The sequence below is a fragment of the Sceloporus undulatus genome, chromosome 1, assembly GCF_019175285.1.
Source record: "Sceloporus undulatus isolate JIND9_A2432 ecotype Alabama chromosome 1, SceUnd_v1.1, whole genome shotgun sequence".
NCBI lineage: Eukaryota > Metazoa > Chordata > Lepidosauria > Squamata > Phrynosomatidae > Sceloporus > Sceloporus undulatus.
The window spans coordinates 136,115,710-136,135,626 of record NC_056522.1 but is presented as its reverse complement, the minus strand read 5'-3'; the positions used below and the strand labels follow the sequence as shown (position 1 = coordinate 136,135,626).

At 39.5% G+C, this 19,917-nt stretch overlaps 1 protein-coding gene across 1 annotated transcript in view; it reads left to right on the top strand.

Moving 5' to 3' along the window:
* SNTG2 (syntrophin gamma 2) overlaps positions 1-19,917 on the top strand; it is a 188,157-nt gene that overhangs the window by 119,685 nt on the left and 48,555 nt on the right. Inside the window, exon 11 of the mRNA XM_042457420.1 lies at positions 12,189-12,227. Coding sequence (XP_042313354.1) covers positions 12,189-12,227 — 39 coding nt within the window. The remainder of the gene's footprint in view (positions 1-12,188; positions 12,228-19,917) is intronic.

Sequence of the window (19,917 nt, the reverse complement as noted above, 5' to 3'; positions counted from 1 at the left end):
ATTATTATTATTATTATTATTATTATTATTATTATTATTATTATTATTATTATTAACCTTTATTTATGAAGCGCTGTAATGATTGCTGGCTAGAGAAATCTGGGAATTATGAGTCCTCCAGCTGGTAGTCATGGTGAAGGGGGAATATGAGGAGCTGTATTCCAAATACTTTTCCAAACTTCGTAGGCTAGCCAAGATACCCTCGCTTTGTAAGATCGCTATTTCATGATGTCTTATCAGTTTTTTCCCTTCCGTTTTTAGTACACACCATCAGCCAGTCCCACATGTTGATGAAGGGGCTTCATTCATACATACATACACACAGAGAGTGAATTTTAAAAAGAAGAAATTTCATGCATCCAGAACATCTCACTGTGTCAGAGACCAATTTTAATTCAAATATCTAGATTCTCTACATAATGTACTTTTATGAGATATGCATTTACGACCTGTCTTTCTGTAGCAAAACCAGAACTCAAGGCAGCTCACAGCAAGATTAAAAAATAAGTAGAGATAAAAATAATAAGTAGAGATAAGTACCAGTGTAGCATAGTGTTGAACTCGGAGTCTGGGGATCAGGGATGAAATCCCTGCTCAGCCATGGAAACCCATTGGGTGACCTCAAGCAGGTCACACTCTCTCACCCCTCAAAGGAAGGCAAAGGGAATCTTCTTCTGAACACAATGCTATCAAGAAAACCCTGCGATAGAATTGCCATGTCAGAATTTACTTGAAGGCACACAGTAACAGAGACAAAAGCATACTGTAATAATTTTAAACCACAATGAAATGAATTATAATATTAAAATGTTATTTAAATAAATAGCAATCTGAAAGCAACTCTGTTCGAAAATACAACACCAGTCTTGTTAAAGGAACTTTCTCAGCTGCTCATCAGAATAAGAAGGCCTTTGCCTGCTGGCAGAAGGTCCATCAGCTGAGGGAGCAACCCAGCCCTGCTATTGAGAGACATCTCTATTTGCAGTGCATAACATTTCAACCATGAAGTAAAGTAATTTACATTAGCCAAGTCCCCTGTGAGAATCACATGCTGGTCATATATCACAGGCGGTTTATTTGAGAGGCTTGGGACTGTGGCTTTTCTGCAACCTGCTCCCACTTTAGGGGAAAGAGTGGGGTTAATAAACAGACAAATTGCCATCTTTTTAAGGCAGGAGCAGCTGGTGGAGCTCCAAGACTGCACTGTTGTATCTTATACACAATGTTGTAGCTTTGCACAATGAGGTTCCTGGGGGAATATTTATGTAAGAAATTTTGCAGTATTGAATTTAAGTGTGTGCAGAAAGTCGGAGCAAACCATATGGTGCATTCCTGCTGTCTGCCAAATTCTTACCACTGCCACTGGTGGTAAAATACAGCTCCCTTCCAAGCAAGAGTCGCTTCATTGCACGTGCTGAACTGCATATGCTATAGTCAATTATGCATTTGTAGAAAACCTTGCATGAGGGAAAACATTGTGCATGAGCAATATGCTACAGAAATATCCTTAAATAGAAGACTGTGAAACAGTTTTTGGAAATGTATCAAAAATAGGAAGTACATCAGCTGTAAGAATCTATTAAGAATAGCCCTGGAACAACACCACCATTCCTTTTTTCTCTTCTTTGCCTTTTTGTTAAATATACACACATGGGGCCCAAAACCTAATATCTTTGTTTCAACAGAGGCAGCAGCTGAATGTATGCTTTCCATCAGCCACTTTTGTGTATATGTGTGTGCTATCATTCAGACAAAAGGGGTAGCATGTGTTATGAGCTCAGTGTCCATCAGTTTGGATTTTTGTATGTGATCAGGCTTTACTAGCAAAGAAGGATGTTTCAATGGAAAATATTCAGGGGTAGCTGTGTTGGCCATTTAACAAATACAAACAAAAATACATCAATGATATCATTATTGGCCAACCAAAATGCACATTATATTTATTGCAAGCTTTCAAAGCTCCATGGGCTTCTTCATCAGGCAAGATATTACAAACCAAAGAGGAGAAAAGGGGGGAAAATACAATTGGAGATGCTAGTCAGCATGTTGTTTCAGGCCTTAGCAGAGAATATCGTTTGCAGGCATGCTCCTCCTCCTTCTGGCCATATGGTAATAGGAAGATTTTCAAAGTTCAGGAAATTTAAGGTCCATTTCCATCTCAGCAGGGACCCCTCTTTTGCAATCCAGTATGTCTCTATTCCAGTGAGGTCACAGGCCTCTTTGATTATTTTCAATAGAATATAATCATATTTGTGAGACACTTTAGAAAGGAGCAGCTTCCTGGTAAAAGTATACATCTTCCATAATAAGCTCTAAAAAGAGACAAACTTTTTTTAACCAAAAGAAAAAAATCCTTTTTGCTGACCTCATCCTCAGTTTATATAAAAGGGTATGTAAAAGGAGACTGACCTGTAGCTCATTTGGCCTGAGGGGGTTTCCTTGAGCAGGTATGATTCAAGAACAGCTCTTACAAACCAGTAGGCTGAGGAGCTTCCTTGTGACAGATCCATTTGAGCTGTTCTAGGGATTGCACAGCTCTCCCTCAAAAAATGAAACTTTTTCCATTATGAAATACTGCATAGTCTTTCCCCAGGTCTCTTCTAAGACTTACAGAGGGAATGCATCCTGGAAAACAATTCATTTATAATTATTTATTTCAATTGGATGCCACCTTTAAAGTATAAAACCATTTAAAAGATATGCAAAAGCTTTAAAAGATAAATAAAACATCCCAATTAAAAGCTCCCCTACTTACAAATTATAAGCCTGCTTAAACAAAAAGGTCTTTCCTTGCTAGTGAAAGGAAAGCAGGAACAGGATCAGCCCTATCCTCATGAGGAAGGGAGTTCCAGACTGTGGGAGCAGCCACTGAGAAGACAATGCTGAAAGAAGGGTATTTCCTCTCATGTACTTCCTGTAGGCTTCTCATAGGTATATGGGAAACAGGATCCATGCTGATCCATCATGACTCCATTAGGTTCTGCTTGGCCTTAGTGAAAGGTCATCCTTTTTTTTAAAAAAAATGGCAGTCTGTGTAGGGCTCTGAACTGATCCAGGAGTTTTTGGCTGTGTTTCCTAACAAGTTGTAGTAGAACAGAACATCCCACCATTAATGCTATGCAAGATCACCCAATGGGTGCCTTTAGCCAGAAATAAACTCTTTATATATGGCCTATTTCTTCAATGATTGGCTCTCAGAGGGAAGGGATTCTTCAAGCCAAAGGTTTTATAGAAAGGTGGCTTGGGAAATCACGTTTTCGAAAGGCACAGCTGAGTTCTCAAGTCATGCCTCCCATAATGTCTTTGTCCTGGAGCCGCTTAAGAGTCAGGATCTGATTAAATATTTGGGGCAGGTGGTTGTCTCTTCCATTTATGGCAGCGTGAAAGTGTTGTGGGTGGTGGGAGCTGTAAGCCACTGCCCTTCTAGTTACACACAGAGGTTATTGATATCTCCATGTGCAAATGGCAGCGCTACTGAACCACTTATGGAATTAGTTTTTACTCCCTTATAAAGAAAGTAAATCTGACTTTACTGCTTTATGTCAAAGCTTTTCTTGGCTTATTTTTTTAAGGTACTAAATTCTCTCTATAGATGTAAAGAATTTGTTATTTTATAACTGACAAGAACTGTTAAGTTTTTTTCATTAGTTTTTGGTATACTGTATTTATTTCTGTGTACAGGAACTGCAGCAGTGCAGTCAAAATAGAATTTATTTTAATTATATGGTTAATTATTACATTTCAATTTTGGACATGTTTACATAGATGTGTGTTCCACTGAAATTTCAGGGGACTAAATGGCAGGTAAATGTGCACAGGAACTGCAGACACAATCTTTCTTTTCTTTTTTAAAAAGGTGCTTCTTTTTTGTGCTCATCAATTATTTATATATATACATAAATCATTCAGTGACTAGAGTGAGAAGAACAAGAATAGTTTTCTAAAAATACATTTTCAGCATAGGTTTGTGCCCATTCAGAAAGTGACGCCTTTCCAGTGTGCTGAATATTATTTCATCTTTTTCCCACTGGACCTCTGAGAACTCAAAACTTCACTCATACCACCTCTTTGTAACAAAATCTCTCTACAACCTGGGTGCTTATAAAAAGTCTACAATGGAAATGGGGTGGAAGAGGGTGTAAGGCAAGGGTCCACTATCCTAGTAACACTGGAAAAATACAGGGTTTAAAAATCAATAGGTGGGAAACTAATTTTAATAATCTGTCTCAAGATGAATCCCAGAACGGAAAGTTTTTGTTTGAGGGAAACTGCTGAATGGTTAGACAGATACTAAAAGCAACACTCTTTTAGTTTGCTATATATAAAAAGGAGCTCCTGTCTCCAAGCTTGTGGAAGGTCAGTATTGCCTGTCTAACTTATCACTCCACTCATCTTGACAATGAAAAATCTGCAAACGCAGGATAACTGAGTAAAGCATAAGCCTAGTGGGGGGCAGAGAGAATGTGATAGCTATTTTAAAACTCACACACACACTCTGAATAGTTTCAGATGACTCAAGCACCTGCATCTGGTATTTTAATGTAATGATTCGGAGTGTTCAGAAGACTTCACTCATCCATCAAACAATATCATCTCATTCTTAGAATAATAAGTCATTATCCTGAGAGAAGAGGGTTTGCTTAAGACTATTTAATGAGTGCATTGCTTGATACAATACAATTTATTGAGTAGCCCAAGGGCCGTTTCAAAATACTAGTAACATAATAAAAAGCAGTATCACACAGCTATATATAAAATGTAAATACAGTGCACTAGGTGCAATAAACCTCCATACAATATAAATACATATGCATAACCTAAGCGTGCACCAGAACCAGAACATGCACTACTTGTCTACAGCTTATGTATATCTAAAAGATATACAATATGTGCTAAAGGATATACTAGTAAACAGATAAAATAAAATAGTTAACAATTAAACAATAGTATGTAAGATAGTTACCATAGGGAATAAAACAGAATTAAAATTGGAATTGAAATGGGAGGCAAAAGTCACATAAAATATCCGTCGACATACATCAAATCTGTTCGTCCCCCTTACAATTAACACCAATCATTCCAACATATCTAGATCTCAACAGCGATGCTTTATGAAGGAACCGGGCTGTAGCAATAGAGATTTTTGAATCTTGTCCACTCATAAAGTATGATGTTCTGATGTGGGTCTCCCAGTATATTGTTCGTTTAATATAGGGATGAAGATATTGATCCCTTTCTGCTTGGTACAAATTACAACTAAACAAAATGTGTGCTAGATCCTCAATTTCATGATCCCCACAAATACAAATTCGTTCGTTATAAGGGATACCCTGGAATCTTCCATGTCTTACCATGGTATCAAGTTGGTCGAATCTTGATGAGGATTTCCTTATTTGGTACCTAATGTCTTAGCCATTAACCAGTTCTCCAAATACTCCAGACAACCACATAATTTAACAAGTGTTTTAAATATTCACACAGATATTCTAGAATGGCTAATTACACTGTGCCCACCCCATACCTGGGCTTGCCATCCACAGACTCAAGATCATGCAAATAATAATAATAATAATAATAATAATAATAATAATAATAATAATAATAATAATAATATTTTATTTATATACCGCCCTTCTAAGAAATCAGGGCGGTGAACAACAAGAGGTAAAAATACAATTATACAGATCAATAGAATACATTAAAAACAGTAAAAAACAGTTCAATAAAAATAATAGAGATAACATGTTGGCAAAAAAAAATGCTGACATGACATGGGGGGGGGAAGAATTACTGGTCTGGGTAAGCTTGTTCGAAGAAGTGGGTTTTTAACCCCTTCCTGAATTGAGGTAGGGAGGTGGCTGAGCGGAGCTCAAAGGGCAGCGCGTTCCAGAGGTTGGGGGCTGAGATGGAGAAAGCCCTCCTAGAGGTGGAGTTATATTTCACCTCTGGAACTCTTAACAATAGCTGCCCTGAAGATCGAAGTGCGCAGGGCGGATTGTACGGAGAGAGGCGGTCCTCCAGGTACCCTGGGCCCAAGCCATTTAGGGCTTTATAGGTAATAACCAATACCTTGTATTGCGCCCGGAAGCGAATAGGCAGCCAATGTAAGTCTTTAAGGACTGGAGTTATATGACTGGCCCTGGCAGTGCCAGTGACCAGACGGGCTGCCATATTCTGCACAAGTTGCAGCTTCCGGGTATGGTACAAGGGTTGCCCCATGTAGAGCGCATTGCAGAAATCCAAACGAGAGGTTACCATGGCGTGTACAACAGTTTCAAGGTCTCCCCGGTCAAGGTAGGGACGCAGCTGGCGTATCAGCCGAAGCTGATAACAGGTGCTCCTGACCGTCGCATCCACCTGAGATGTAAGGTGGAGCGACGAGTCCAGGAGCACCCCCAAGCTGCGTACAGAGTCCTTCACGGAAAGCGTGATTCCGTTCAGGACAGGTGGAACCACTGCCAACCCCGGACCGGGGGAACCTATCACCAGTACTTCTGTCTTCTCTGGATTCAGGCTGAGTCTGTTGTCCCTCATCCAGCCCATTACCGACTCCAGACAGGCCACGAGAGGAGAGACGCCAATCCCGGTCACTGCATCAGTCGGAGACATAGAGAAGACTATTTGGGTGTCATCAGCGTACTGATAACACCGCGCCCCATGTCTCCGGATGATCTCTCCCAGCGGTTTCATGTAAATGTTAAAAAGCATGGGAGACAGAATGGCTCCTTGAGGGACCCCAGTTTTAAGGGGCCTCTCGTCGGAGCACACGTCTCCCAGCTGCACCATCTGGGACCTCCCGGAGAGGTAGGAACGGAACCACTGGAGCGCAGTGCCCCCGATTCCCACCTCTGCCAGGCGCCCCAGAAGGATACCATGGTCTATGGTATCGAAAGCCGCTGAGATGTCCAAGAGCACTAACAGGGACACGCTTCCCCTGTCCATGCCCAGACGGAGATCATCGACCAAGGCGACCATAGCAGTCTCAACCCCGTAACCTGCCCAAAAGCCGGTTTGAAATGGGTCTAGATATTCCGTTTCATCCAAGATCGATTGAAGTTGGATTGCAACCGCCCGCTCGATCACCTTCCCCAGAAATGGCAATAGCGAAATTGGCCGATAATTGTTATGCAACAGGGGGTCGAGGGAGGGCTTTTTTAATAGGGGTTTTACTATGGCCAATTTCAAATTTGTTGGAAATTGCCCATCCCTCAATGAGGTGTTAATAATCTGCTGTAGCAACAAGGTTACAGCCGGGCCCCCCTGTGCCGCTAGCCATGAGGGACAGGGATCGAGAGGGCATGTTGTCTTCCTAACACTTCCAAGGATCTTGTCCACATCCTCGGTACTGACAGACTGAAACTGATCCAGACTAACCAAGTTCACGGATGCCCTGGATACCTCTACTCTAGGTTCTGCTCTAAGGCTGGCCTCAAGACCTTCGCTTATCCGAGAGATTTTATCCGCGAAGAAGTTGTTAAATTGGTCACAGCAGGCCTTAGAAGGTTCAAGGATCTGGTTCAGGGCAGGAGGGAGCTGAGTTAGCTCCCTCACTACCCTGAACAACTCTGCCGGACGCGACTCCGCGGACGCGACACGTGCAGCATAGAACGAGTTCTTAGCTGCACGAACCGCCTCTCCATAGTCCTCCAAAAGGTGGTCTAGGAGAGTCTTGTCAGCGAGCCCCAGGCATTAAAATGCCATACATGGCCACAACAAATAACAGAACTTGAGGTCCTGTGTTTTTTCCCATATGTGGGGATGGTGGTCCAGAACAGATCCCCCACGTATTCAAAGGGTCCACTGAAGTTACATATGTGTAATATGTACATATGTGTAACTAAGTAATGTCTCCTGTTTCAGTGCCTCCCCCAGCCCACCCAATAGCCAGCAGTCACATCAGACAAAAGAATACTCATCAGGGTGCAAGGAAAGTGATGTTGCCAGCCCCATCCAAACTAGGGCGTGTTACAGACTGCCCATTTGGGGCGGCCTGTAACTGGCCCTTTCCCTACTGGATTGGGGCCTCAGCTGCCACAGTGGCAGCCTCTGAGGCCCCAATCCACTGCTTTCCAGGCCACTGGGAAGCTGCAAAAGGATGCTTCCCCACGGCCTGGAAAGGGGTGTCCTTGGGGCTTCATGCCCAAAGACACCCGATGGTGGCGGGGATGCGCCAGTGACACAAATCGTGGAAGGAGCTCCAAAATTGAGCTCCTTCCGGGGCTGCGGAAAGGTTGCCCCAGGCGCCCTCGTGCGGCCCCACTATGTCACTTCCGCGCCACCCCATTTGGAGGTGGTGCAGTCGTGACGTAGTCATGGTGGCCCCCATGTGGAACGGGCGCCACCATTTTGTACATCATGGGGAAGTACTAGGGTTAGGTGTGTGCGTAAGGCATGCACTTTCCCTGACCCTAGTACGTCCCCAGGACGCACTTTATGCCCATGCGGAACGGGCCTAGGTTACAAATCAGTAAGTGCAATACATAATGCTAGCCTCAAGGTAGAAGAAAGGCTACCTTGGTTTTGTGCTAAGTCAATTCATGGAAGGGAAACTGTGACTGTGGCAGCCTGAGTTCCAACCCTCTCCTTCCCTGCAATGACAATGAAGTCACCAAACTTAAGAATATCTGCCTACACAATTATCATCATCATCATCATCATCATCATCATCATCATCATCATCATCATCATCATCATCATCATTTATTTATTTATTTATATTTTCCTGCCTCTCCCTGCAGATCGAGGCAGGATTATACCTAGTAAAATACATTCAATAATACAATTTACAATAAAATACAATCAACAACAGTAATATCAATAAAACCAATTAACCTTATCACATACAACAATTGTGACAGTTAAAACTATTCAGTATTCATGGTCTAAGGAGTGGAGCATAACAGTGGATAGGCTATCTTATACCTGGTCAGATGGATGGGCCCACACAATAGACCTTGTGTATAGTGTATAGTGCCTGCACATTTAGAGGTGGTTAGTTTGATGGGTGACTGCAGTCTCCAGTCACCCATCACCACTACCCTCTGTGTGATGATATATACCTGCATGGGAAGATACACTTGACCAGTGAGAGGGTGATACAAAATATGAATAAAAAGAGGTGAAAATGTGTTTAATGCATACATCTGTTTAGCTGTAAACATGCAAACTATGGTCAGTATATATACTTAAAATATATACAAGCAATGCATAATATTAGGTCTTCTCCTGAATTTAGTACATTTTTGTTACCATTGAAGAATAATAAGAAGCAAAGGAAAGAGTTTCAGAATGACAAGAGACTATTTTGAACCCAGTATAAACTTGAATAGCTGTTTATATGACAAAAAATATCTAGGAAGGAAACTTGTATTTGGCAAGGCTTCAAGTACAAACTTTTCAATTTCTTTTTTTCTGTGTATATTCTCCATTACTCCTGAAGATGTTTTTACCAAGTAAGCAGCCCCTAGCATAAGACTGGATTTATGAATTCCTTTTTGAAAATTAATATTTTAATTGTATAGCATAAGAAGAATTCATCACCATCACTGTTTGCTTCCTAAGTTCTTCATAAAGTTCTAAATTAAATTAGAGTTATAAAGCGAAAAGAATAACCTTTTTAAAGTTACTTGGGTTGCAGTTCTAAACATACTTGCTAGCAAATTAGCCCCATTAAATGCGGAGCAGGAGGCTGCATCTGAATAAACCTTCATTGGATTTTTTAGTCCAAGGAGGTCTGTGAAAATCAGTTCATCCCTGCTACCATATTCTGATTGAATATAGGAGCCAAAGTGTTTTATTGCTGGGTTTTTTAGTTCTGTAACAAGCCATTGAAGTCCATCTAGTAAGCGATTCCTTGAAATATACCTATGACTGATTTATTTATTTATTTTTCACTGAAATCACTACTTACTGTAAATTACCTCTAGCTTTGCTAAGCTTTCCACCGATGGCACTACCTTTCTATAGTGGGGAGATTCATGTTCCCGTGAAGAGGCTGTACTGATGGTAGGTGCTGGTAGAGTCTTCCCTGTCAATCAGGCTTTTGCTGAGGACTCTACCAGACCAATGGATTAAAGTATTCCTGATTTCAAGCACAGTTCTTCATTAAATGTCCCAATGCTTTTATTTTTAAATGAAAGAGAAAACAATTGATTCATGGTGGAAAATAGTATTGGCAGAGAAAGCTTTTGAGTTTTCTTTTGCATCATTTCCCTGACTGAAGGTACTCCCCCTGCTTCCCACAATGAGCCTAAGTGGACTAAAAAAACCATGCATGATATAAACACAGCAGGTTTACTTACAGCTTTCAGTCTGGGTTGTGTGGGGACTTTAAGTGAAGTCCAAGGGGGAAAATGTAAATATCTTCTTCCTACTGTTGCTGCCCTGATCTAATTGCATGGTTTCATTTAAAATGTTCGAAAAGGACATATATTTTTAACATTTAATCATATATCCAGGTAGCATTATGTGTGCATGCACACACACACACACACACACACCAATTTATGCTGCCCAAACAGGGAGAAAGGCAAAATTTGACAAGGAGACATCTGAAATAAGAAAGAATGTGGTGAAGTCAGCAATCACTGTATTCAAACCCATTAAAAGTTCTCCTTCATCATATATATGCATATATAGCTTTTATCAGCTTGTTTACTTTTATCACTGTAAGTATATGTACAGGAAATGGCCTATTTATTTACTGTTTATTAACTCCCAAGAAAGTGGTATATGTATAAGGAAAGTGTGAGCATCAAGATAAAAGGGGCATCTGCTACTGCTGTTTCTCAAACAGCACAGGGCCGTCGTGTGCTTTGTTGGCGCCATACATTTTTTCTGACTGAGAGGAAGACAAGATGGCCCCTCTCCCCCATTGCATGTACAGAAACTGATGTCAATGATGGAGACTGGATTGTTTCACTCCACCATAGCAAGGTAGCTTGGAGATACGGAGTGAACTTCAAATCACATGAAGCTCTGCTTTCCAGCATCTTGCCATTTTTCTCCACTCCTCATGATCTGCCACCTGAGGCAGCTTTTTGTCAAATGGTAGGGACATCTCTGCTTGTGCAAGAGTGAGTTGCTATAATAAGGCAGGATATCAGTTCTCATGTTTGTGTAGCAGCCTATTCAAATAAGAAGGCTTTGAATTTAGGTTTGCTTTCCTAGGCAGTGCTCTACTGAGGGATGCGTAACAGCCCATCCATGTGTAGAAGATCCTTTCTGAATTCAGGTGGGCCAGGATTCTTTATGCATGACCTTAAGCATATGCACAGACTTTAAATGGTTTATAAACAGTTGCTTCCTTCATGGTCTATTTCAATGCTATTTTAAGGTTACGCCATTGTAGATTGTTCCTCATGATCATGTGATTTATATTATTCTTTTTTATTTTTGAATATTTTTTCATTGTAAATTAATCTGGATATTTTGAGAGATAAGTCATAGGTAAACGTTTTAATTAAAATAATGGCTCAGAGTGCAGGTCTTACCCATTTCAAAAATAGAATCCTGCAGGAGAAATGTTTTCAGGGTCATGATCAAAGTGCATTTGATGTTCTGTGTCTGTGTTGTTTTTTAAAAAAAATACATATTTTAATCTTTCACAGAGTTAAGTTTTATTACTTCATTACATCCTGCCTCCCCCATGAAATAAATGAAACAACTTCAAAAATGGAGCTCATTATTTCTTATATGTGTTTTTGTTGCATCTTTCTATAGCTGAGCAGTGGTTTAGAACACAACCTGGAAGAATTACCTTTTGCAGACCATAACTCCAAAACTCTGTCAGTCAGGGGATTCTGAAAGTTGTATTCCAAAGAGTCACATTTCTAAGATGTGATTTAGAGAGCAATAGGGAAAAACAGAAATACACACACAAATAAGCTTCACAATTCATTCAGTTATTTTGCTGAATTGAAGTTCATATGAGGTAATAAATGAATGACCAGTATTTTAAATCCTAATCATTCTGAGATTATAAGCATGGCATCCAGTTCACTATACTTTTTTTATCATCTGACTCTGTAATGTTAATATGCTTATGCCAAAAAATATTGAAAATGTAATTATTGTGTAGTTGTATTATAACTGGGATCAAATGGTAGCTATCTATGAAACTCACAAATGCTTGATTGGACTATCTGATTTAACATGTGCTGGTAACAATTTGTGTTCATTTTTTGCAGATGAAGATGGCAAATAAATGCTGTTCTCCCTCAGACCAGGTATGATATTCATTTTATCATAATACTATTATTCCTGCATTATTATTCTAAATGTCACATCACTTTTATTTTCTGTTGTTCAGTCAAACAAAAAACAAAGATCCAGAAGTACTCTGGCCAAAGTTAATCACTTTTTCTTTTTCTTCCTTGGAAGAGTTTGACATCAACCTCAGGACCAAACCAAGTCATTTTTGGGCCCGAAGGAAAGAACAAAATGTTATCCCTTCCATTCATTTATATAGAAGCCAACTGCTCTCTGTGTGTATATATATTTGTGCCTTCTAATCACCTATTGACTTATGGTGACCTCATCAATTTCATTGGGTTTTCTTAAGCAAGGAATACTCAGGGATGGTTTGGCCAGTTCTTTCTTCTGAAATACAGCCTACAACATCTGCTAGTTGTTGGCAGTCTCCCATCCAAATACCAACCAGGGGTGACTCTGCTTAGCTTCCACGATCAGATGAGATCTGGTGCCTTTAGAATATTTAAGCCAACTACACTGGCAATAAAATTGTATTTCTATACTGATAGTGGAATACCTTCTTCCCCCACATCTTCCTCTCTTCCTCAAATGTCTATCCTCCAATTTTTCAGAGCTGGTTGCATTATGCATTAAGAGTACTCAGAAGTTAGGCACAGCTAAATACAACCTGCTAATTGTTATTGACCACTTGGGAATGTGTATTTATTCTTCCTGCAAGAAAAATTCATCTGTGAAGCATGGGAGATAAACATATTTATCTCTGGATCCACTTAACTCAGATCAAAATTTCCTTCAGTGGAGCATGTAACTATCATGTTTTTGGGTGGTCAGCAAAAACATTAATTACTATTCAAGCAAATGTAAGAAAAATCTCTGGTAGGTCTTCCACTGTGAAACCAGTAAGAACAGAGTTAGCAAAAAGAATGAAGAACTCCATTTAGTATGACTTCCAATATATCTGATAAAATCATTTTCTAAATAAAGCAATGTCTAGTTATGAAAGTTTTGTGTGTGTGTGCACCTTTGTCAGAACAAAATTAGTGACTTCTGCTTCCAAAAATTGATCTGAAATAAGAAAGAAGATTTCCATCATCTTCATTTTCATTTTAATAATGGACATGTATTTATAATTAGATAATATTAAGGATGGATGCTGTCAGCAATCAGTTCAAATGCAGGAAGCAAGAGAGTCACACTTCCTGCATCAATGCATATCATTGACTCTTAAAGCAAGGGAATTCTGTGTCTTTTCCCCATTGAAACCATATCCTGTGGTTCAAATGTCTATTTTGATTAATCACATATGAAAGTGCCAGAAGGTGTTGAAATTTCCTGGGACCTTTCACACTACACAATTATAGCACTATCGTTACACTTAAATTGCCATAGCTGCATCCTGAGAACTCCTGAAATGTATAGTTTGATGTGGCAGTAGATCAGTCTGGCTAAGAATTCTAAATCCCCTTATCTAAACTTTAGATCCATTCTTCTGTAGGATGGAACCATGGCAATTAAACTGGAATCATAGCCTTATAATTGTGATATGTGAAAGGGCCTAAGTTTTACTCACATCATATCAAGGCTATAGCTTTACCATGTACATGCTGTTTGTGTGAAAGGTCCCAGGTTCAACCCTTGGCATCTCCAGGTAGGACAGGAAAGAACTTTCTTTGTAGCCATAAAGTTATCGTTCCATCATTGCTCCTCCCCCCCTCCCCCCCCCCCCCCCCCCCCCCGTTCCTTTCCCCTAGACTGGGAATCAAGACAGCTTACATAAGACAGAATAAAAATACACCCAGTTAAAAGATAATCATCATAATAAAACATAAATATTAAACTAGTATTAAACAAAAACAGATTAAAAACATTTCAAATTTACTTTAGAGCAAAGATTGAGAATAGTATAACCATTAAAAAAAGCCCTTCTCTTTGGAAATCAATTTCCAAAGGCTTTTTGGAAAAGTAAAACCTAGCATCAAAAAGACATCACTGTCCAGCTCTCACATCTGTACATGGTGATAGGGAATACAATGGTTTGGATGATTCTAACTTTAGTGCTTAGTTCTATATCTTCTTTACTGTTTAGGATTTTAGCCTGGTACCTGCTGGTTTGAGAAGTAGGAGGCAGAGTATTATACTGTTCAATTTTTTTTCAAGGTGTACCAAGGACATCCTTATAGCAATTCTACTGCAGAATGGTGATATGTGAAAACTTGAGTTTTAATATAGATAGATATACTCTAACAGGGTGTACAGACCAGCAATAAAGGCCAGCTTGGGGGCAGAGTGGGGGCATGGTGTCCGCATGACACATGCCCCAACTTTGCTTTCATGCTGGCATGATGCTGCACTAAAGGAGCACCAAAAACTCACAGCGCCAGCAGCTATGGTGCATTTTCCGTGGCACAAAAAGGAGTCACTTTTTATGGCTCCTTTTTCTGCCACAGAAAGGCCAGATCATGGCTGTGGCATGTAAATACCACAGCCCCAATCCAGCGCTGAAAGGGGCGGACTGTCGAGCCTCTAAGTCCACATTTAGACCATGGAGAGAAAATGTGTCACTTCTCAATATCCAATCCTTATCTGTTTTTTTAAGCAGGGGCCTCTGTTTTTCTGGGGGGGGGGGGGGGGTGGATTCTTAAAGGAATGATCGTGTTCCTGAAAATGGTCAACCAAAGGGGCACCTGATCTTCTGTTCCTGATATTTCTTAGATGGTTCCCAGTGCTCTAGATATTCCCTATATATAATTTGTTGCAGGGATACCTGATGGCATAAATCACATATAGAGTGCTACAAGGTGAAAATTGTTTTAGGGTATATGATTTATTATTATTATTATTATGATTCACAAACTTTGCTATCTTGATTTGTACTTACAATAAGTACAATATTCACATGGAATCGTTGTTGATGTGAGAATGTTGGGATGGGTATGTTGATGTGTTCTGAAATCACTTCTTATTAATATTTCATGAATGCTATGAGTTCTCTTTAAAGTGGGAACTTTTTCTGGCACCTATATACATCCCACAAGATGTACCAAAATTTTTTGATGGTACTCTGCAATTTTCGGCTTATGCTATCATAAGTCAAACTGCACTTTATTCTAGAATAAAGATATCCTTGGTACGCACTGGGGGAAAATGGAACCGCATAATGCTCTGCTTCCTACATCTCAAATTATCAGGGGCCAGGTATGAGCTCTGGAAATGCTCTTTTGGATTCCCTGCAGGCATTTTTAAAGTTACACTGTAAGTAATAGTTTCTACTTGCATACATACGCATGTTTATTTGGGTTAATAGGTGCTTTTAAAACTGAGACATTTTACATCCATCTTGACGCAAGATATTCACAAAATTGATATTGCAAATTATAACTTGTCTCCTGTTATAATTTTTGTTGTTTACGTATTGTCCCTTTGCTTTCTTTTGTCAGTCCCTTCAGAAGGCCATTAAATATTACTAGGCTGAAACACATTGGGCTAATTCCAAGAATGAAATCATATTTTTCAAGAACTCAAGGTTTTGTTTCTTCTCTATATCCCTTGTGTTGGGTGTTACTCTTGTAACTTGTCGCTTCCTCCCCCCTTTAATAAGAAGCTATGCTAGATCCTAAATGGGAGCCAGTGTGGTGTAGCGCTTTGTGTGTTGAACTAGGACTCAGAGAGGAGAAGAAGAGAATCCCTGCTCAGCCATGGAAATCTACTGGGTGATCTTGGGCAAGTCACACACACACTGTTCCATAGAAAGACAACCACAAACCCTCTCTGAAAAAATGTTGCCACGAAAACCACATGATAAATCCACCATAGGGTCACCATAACTTAGAAAAGACTTGAAGGCACATCAAAACAACAATGCTAAATCATACTAAAAATCTATCTCATCCATTATTGTGTTCATGGAATGGCCATCCCCTTGCAATAGGGAGAAACACAGACAAGATATTAAACCAACAGCTCCTCCCAACACACACAAACTTTTCCTTCGCAATTACTGATTTATGGAGACACAAACCCAAGCCACTGCCATTCACTATTGACAATATTGAGATAGGTTGCTCAGTAATCTGAGTCAGTGTGTGGCAGCTTCCTCTGTTCCCACTATACATGTGTAAAGTTACACCTGCTTTCCTTATATGTGTATGTTATCTAACTTTGCTACAAAATTCTCCCCAGAATTTGTAACAGGACAGATCCAGTATGAGTGAAATCCAATTGCACTTGTGAAAGTAGTTTGTTATCTTCATCTCTACTTTAAATTCAACCTAATGTAGCAAGTGTGTGTGTGTGTGTTTTCCTATGAGACTCTTGTCTTTTAAGGCTCATATATTTGAAAATGGTATGTCAGCTCAATAGCACAGATGTGTATATCATCTTGTTTGAACTTGTGGAATGTTTACCATTCCTGCTCTCCAAATATTAACACTTTTTGATTCTGCCTTCTGTAATTTATCATAACGTTCAGAAAAACTGAAAATACCTCTTGTGTTGTTTTAGGAAGCAGATTCGTGATTCAGTTTCTAAAAACACATACATCATTGAATCTCTGCATGTTCTTCTTTTTTAGCAAAACATTAAATGAGATTATGTTATCTATACATAAAAAAAAACTGCACACAACTCTGTTCTTTGAGTTCAATTTAAAGGAATTTACCTGTCCTTACTTTACTGGAAGTCTAAAATTAGGTGTTTTTATTAGCTTAATAGGAATTATTGATCACATATTATTCCAGGTTTTATTGCTATAGTATTGGGACTTTTACAATCGGACTGTAATAGGTTGCCTATCTATATCTTTTCCGTATTTTGAAAATAAAATCACTATGAAGAAATTATTTTTGGTTCATAAAAATCATTCTTAACTTCTAGTCTTCATTACTACTTGTGATATATAGCACAAATTCTTTGCATGACTATGTAGAAGTCCCACTGAGTTCGGTGCATGTAAGATTGTTACCAAAGTCTATGTAAAAGTAACTATATGTGGGCACATTGTCCTACATCCAACTTTTAGGTCCACTAAAGTAGATCTAATAAATGAATGGAATTTACATACTATGGACTTGGCCAGTATTTCATTGATTCATTGGAATTACTCTAATAGGGAATCACAACTCACCTTTGTTTGCTTGCTGTTCATGTCTGCTTTGTCCTAGCAATCTTCCTAGCAATCAGACCACAGACTGTAAATTTCTCAGGGCAAGAAATGGACTGTTTTTTCAGACTAAGCTGCCAGGCTTACACAGTTAAAATGCTTTCTCATGAACAGCATCAGTAGCAGATTTAAAAGGGCCTTGGCAGACCACCCCTTCCCATTGGGACTCAAAATGTCGGGTCCCTCTTAGAGGTGACAGCTGCAGAGGATAGAATGCCCCTTTAGGGTAGCAAAGTTAACAAAGCCCTGCATTGCAGGCAGTGCCATCAAGGGCAGCAGTGGAGAACTCTCCCTCTGGCGACAAAGCCAACCTCACTGGCAGAGATTGTAACTGTACCTGCTATTTTGACTGACCTGCAGTGCTTCTGTGATCTTGACAGAGTCACTCTGGAGCACTACTCCATCAGGGTGGGATACTGTGAATGAACACTGGGGTAGTTTAAATTAATGGGCACAGCAGCAGTACTTCCTGGAGAGAGTACCTTTTTTTTTTTTTTTGGCTGCTGCTGCTGGTGATAGTGGTGGTGGTGGTATCACCACAGGGAAGGAGGTGGGGTGGTAGACTAAAAGGTCCCCCTCCCCCAAAGGTCAGGAGGCCTTTAAAATTATCCATCAGGCCAAATCAGTGTTGGAAAGGGGAATAAACATATGGGTAAGACCTTATGATAGATAACTGGGAAAGGACGATTGATAAAATGAATACATTGTCTGTAATGAATAGTGTAGCTCTAGGAACTTACCAGCAATGCCATTAATAATTTGCTTCTCATATCTATGCCCTGATGTACAATTAGACCAATTGATTTTGCAGTACTTAAAATTGCCCTTGATATAATTAGCATGCAAGCTGGTTTTAGAATTCAAGATGTTTAACCTGCAAGTTTATGATAACACCAGATTTGATTGCAAAGGGATCTTGTAGCACTGTTGAGACTAACTGTGAAAGAAGGTGTAGCATAAGCTTTGGTTGACTTGGTCTATCTACAAGCTTTGATTATATATTCATATGAAACAAGCAGCTTTCCAGAGAAGCAGAATCCATTATAGCTTCGCTTTCCATTCTGTATAATTGCTGTCACCAACTGTTCATTTGTATTTGAATAAATAGAGCAAACAAACAACCTAAGATGCCTGAAGCTACAACTTTCTTTGCCTTCTTAATTTTTTATTGCAGTGCAATGCTGGATGGAAAGCCATTAATTACTTACTTAAAGGCAGAACTTGCTCCCAGTGAAGTCATTGTTTCTGTTTTCAACCACATGATCTTACCAGCCTACATATAACGTCTGAGGAATAATTGTTTGTTCCCTACTTTTATGCCCAGCAATTCACTGTCCTGTATTTATTGTAATGATGCTTACAATTTCCAAAATAAATTGTGCATAAAAGTGAAGCTCATGTTTTCTTTTAAGCTTCACATTATCTGTGTATCATTTTTACCATTTTTTTAAATGGAAGCAGTAATGCATATGCAGTCTAAACAATACTAACCAGATTGCTTTGTTTAATCATGGAGAAGTGTTGTGCAATCCTGTAGTGGTCTACTTAGATCCTAACAGCAAAATGTTGATTGTAGAATGGGATGTTACAGGTTGAGTCTTCCTTTATCCCAAATGCTTGGGTCCAGAAATACTTTGGAATTCAGATTATTATTTATATATTTATTTTGTGATACCTGTATTTGTACGTATGTAATGAAATATCCTGGAAATGGGACTCAAGTCTGAACATGAAATTTATTTATGTTACATATGTGTATCTTATACACATAGCCTGAATGTAATTTTATACAATACTTTTTAATAACGCCATGAATGAAACAAAGTCTGTGTACACTGAACCACCAGAAAACAAAAATGTTGCTATCTCAACCACCCATGAAAAAAGTTTTGAGTTTTGATGAGTGTATTTTGGATTTTGGAATTCCAGATAAGGGAGACTCAACTTGTGTCAGGCCTTTCCACTGCAGCTTCTTGAACCCTCCAAAAAAAAATCATGTATATTGGATTTCTCAAGGGGGGGGGGGGGGGCTGCAGCTGCCAGAGAGAATTAGCAGAAATCAGATCCTCCACCATTCATCCCTTGCATGAACAAAAGTGATTTCTGCTCATACAAGATTGTGAACCTTAGCGCTTTTACATTTTGAATTGTTCTTCAGGCAGCTCATTGAAATCCATGTACCGAGTTCTCTGTCCCAAACATTCCAGTAAGAATGAAACCCCAGGTACTCCAGCCATAGCTCTTCAAAGGGAGAAACTAACAGAAGTAAATAAAACATAAAATGCCATAATCAGACTAGAAATGAGACTAGGTTGGAGCAGGCCACAATTTCTTACAGATCAAAAAAGGACTCAGCACATCGATCTTTAAAATTAATACCCACATAACTATCTACTATATTAGGGCTAAATTTTCTGGGAAAGACTAGCTTCTGGTAACTTGTCACTTTCCATACACATTCACCACATGTTTCAGACTATCATCAAATAACCGTGGGAGACATTAGAGCAGTGGTTCCCAACCTTTGGGTCGGGACCCCTTTGGGG